Source organism: Bison bison, unplaced genomic scaffold, assembly GCF_000754665.1.
Source record: "Bison bison bison isolate TAMUID 2011002044 unplaced genomic scaffold, Bison_UMD1.0 scf7180017864063, whole genome shotgun sequence".
In the NCBI taxonomy this organism is placed as follows: Eukaryota; Metazoa; Chordata; class Mammalia; order Artiodactyla; family Bovidae; genus Bison; species Bison bison.
This window is the reverse complement of record NW_011494635.1, coordinates 15,726,328-15,726,984: the sequence shown is the minus strand read 5'-3', so window position 1 is coordinate 15,726,984 and position 657 is coordinate 15,726,328. Positions and strand designations below refer to the sequence as shown.

The 657-nt window shown below is 64.8% G+C and overlaps 1 protein-coding gene across 1 annotated transcript in view; it reads right to left on the bottom strand.

Moving 5' to 3' along the window:
* The window catches only part of SRMS (src-related kinase lacking C-terminal regulatory tyrosine and N-terminal myristylation sites), a gene marked incomplete at its 5' end in the record, with an annotated part of 6,053 nt that extends 5,397 nt beyond the window's left edge, over window positions 1-656 (bottom strand). Inside the window, one exon of the mRNA XM_010836645.1 lies at window positions 400-656. Coding sequence (XP_010834947.1) covers window positions 400-656 — 257 coding nt within the window. The remainder of the gene's footprint in view (window positions 1-399) is intronic.
* Between the last annotated feature and the right edge of the window lies 1 nt (window position 657).

Below are 657 nucleotides of genomic sequence, written 5' to 3'. Positions count from 1 at the left end.
ACTATCTCACCCCTCACAGCACAAGAACGGCCTCTCTGCTCACCCATGTCCTCACCACCTCACTGCATCCTAGTCCTCAGCCCCCTGCCCCAAACAATGACCACTGAGCAAACACTGCTGGACACCAGGTCTGAATCCCCGTGTGCCAGCAGGCAGGCGTGGCAGGTGCAGTATGCACACACCGTCTAGCCGGCTAGCGGCCCCACCTAACCACGGCCGCCAGAGTCCCTGCCCCTTCCTCTCCTAGCGGAATCAGGCGCCCATCTTGCACACCATCCCGGTACCACACATGCGGAACTTGCTCACCTCTGGATGGCGGGGCCTGAGGAGTGATGCTAGATGTGCAGGCCTCAAACTACCCTGCACTTATTACTGACTCCCTAGAGCAGTGGTACTCACGGCTGGTCTGAGAGCGTCTCAGGGGCCACCTTGGCCACGTAGGTGATGGGCACCAGGCCAGTGCAGGGCCAGCCCGAGAGCTTGCGGGCCAGAATGCAGCCGCCCTCCTCCCTGAGGGCGTGGAGCCTGTCCCCGCGGCTGACGCTCAGCTCCTCCGCACGCCGCGCCGTGAAGTCGCACAGCGCCCTGAAGAGCTGCGCGGGCGCCGGGGGGCTGCAAGGCTCCGCGGTACTGGGCTCCTCTGCGGCGGGCTCCAGC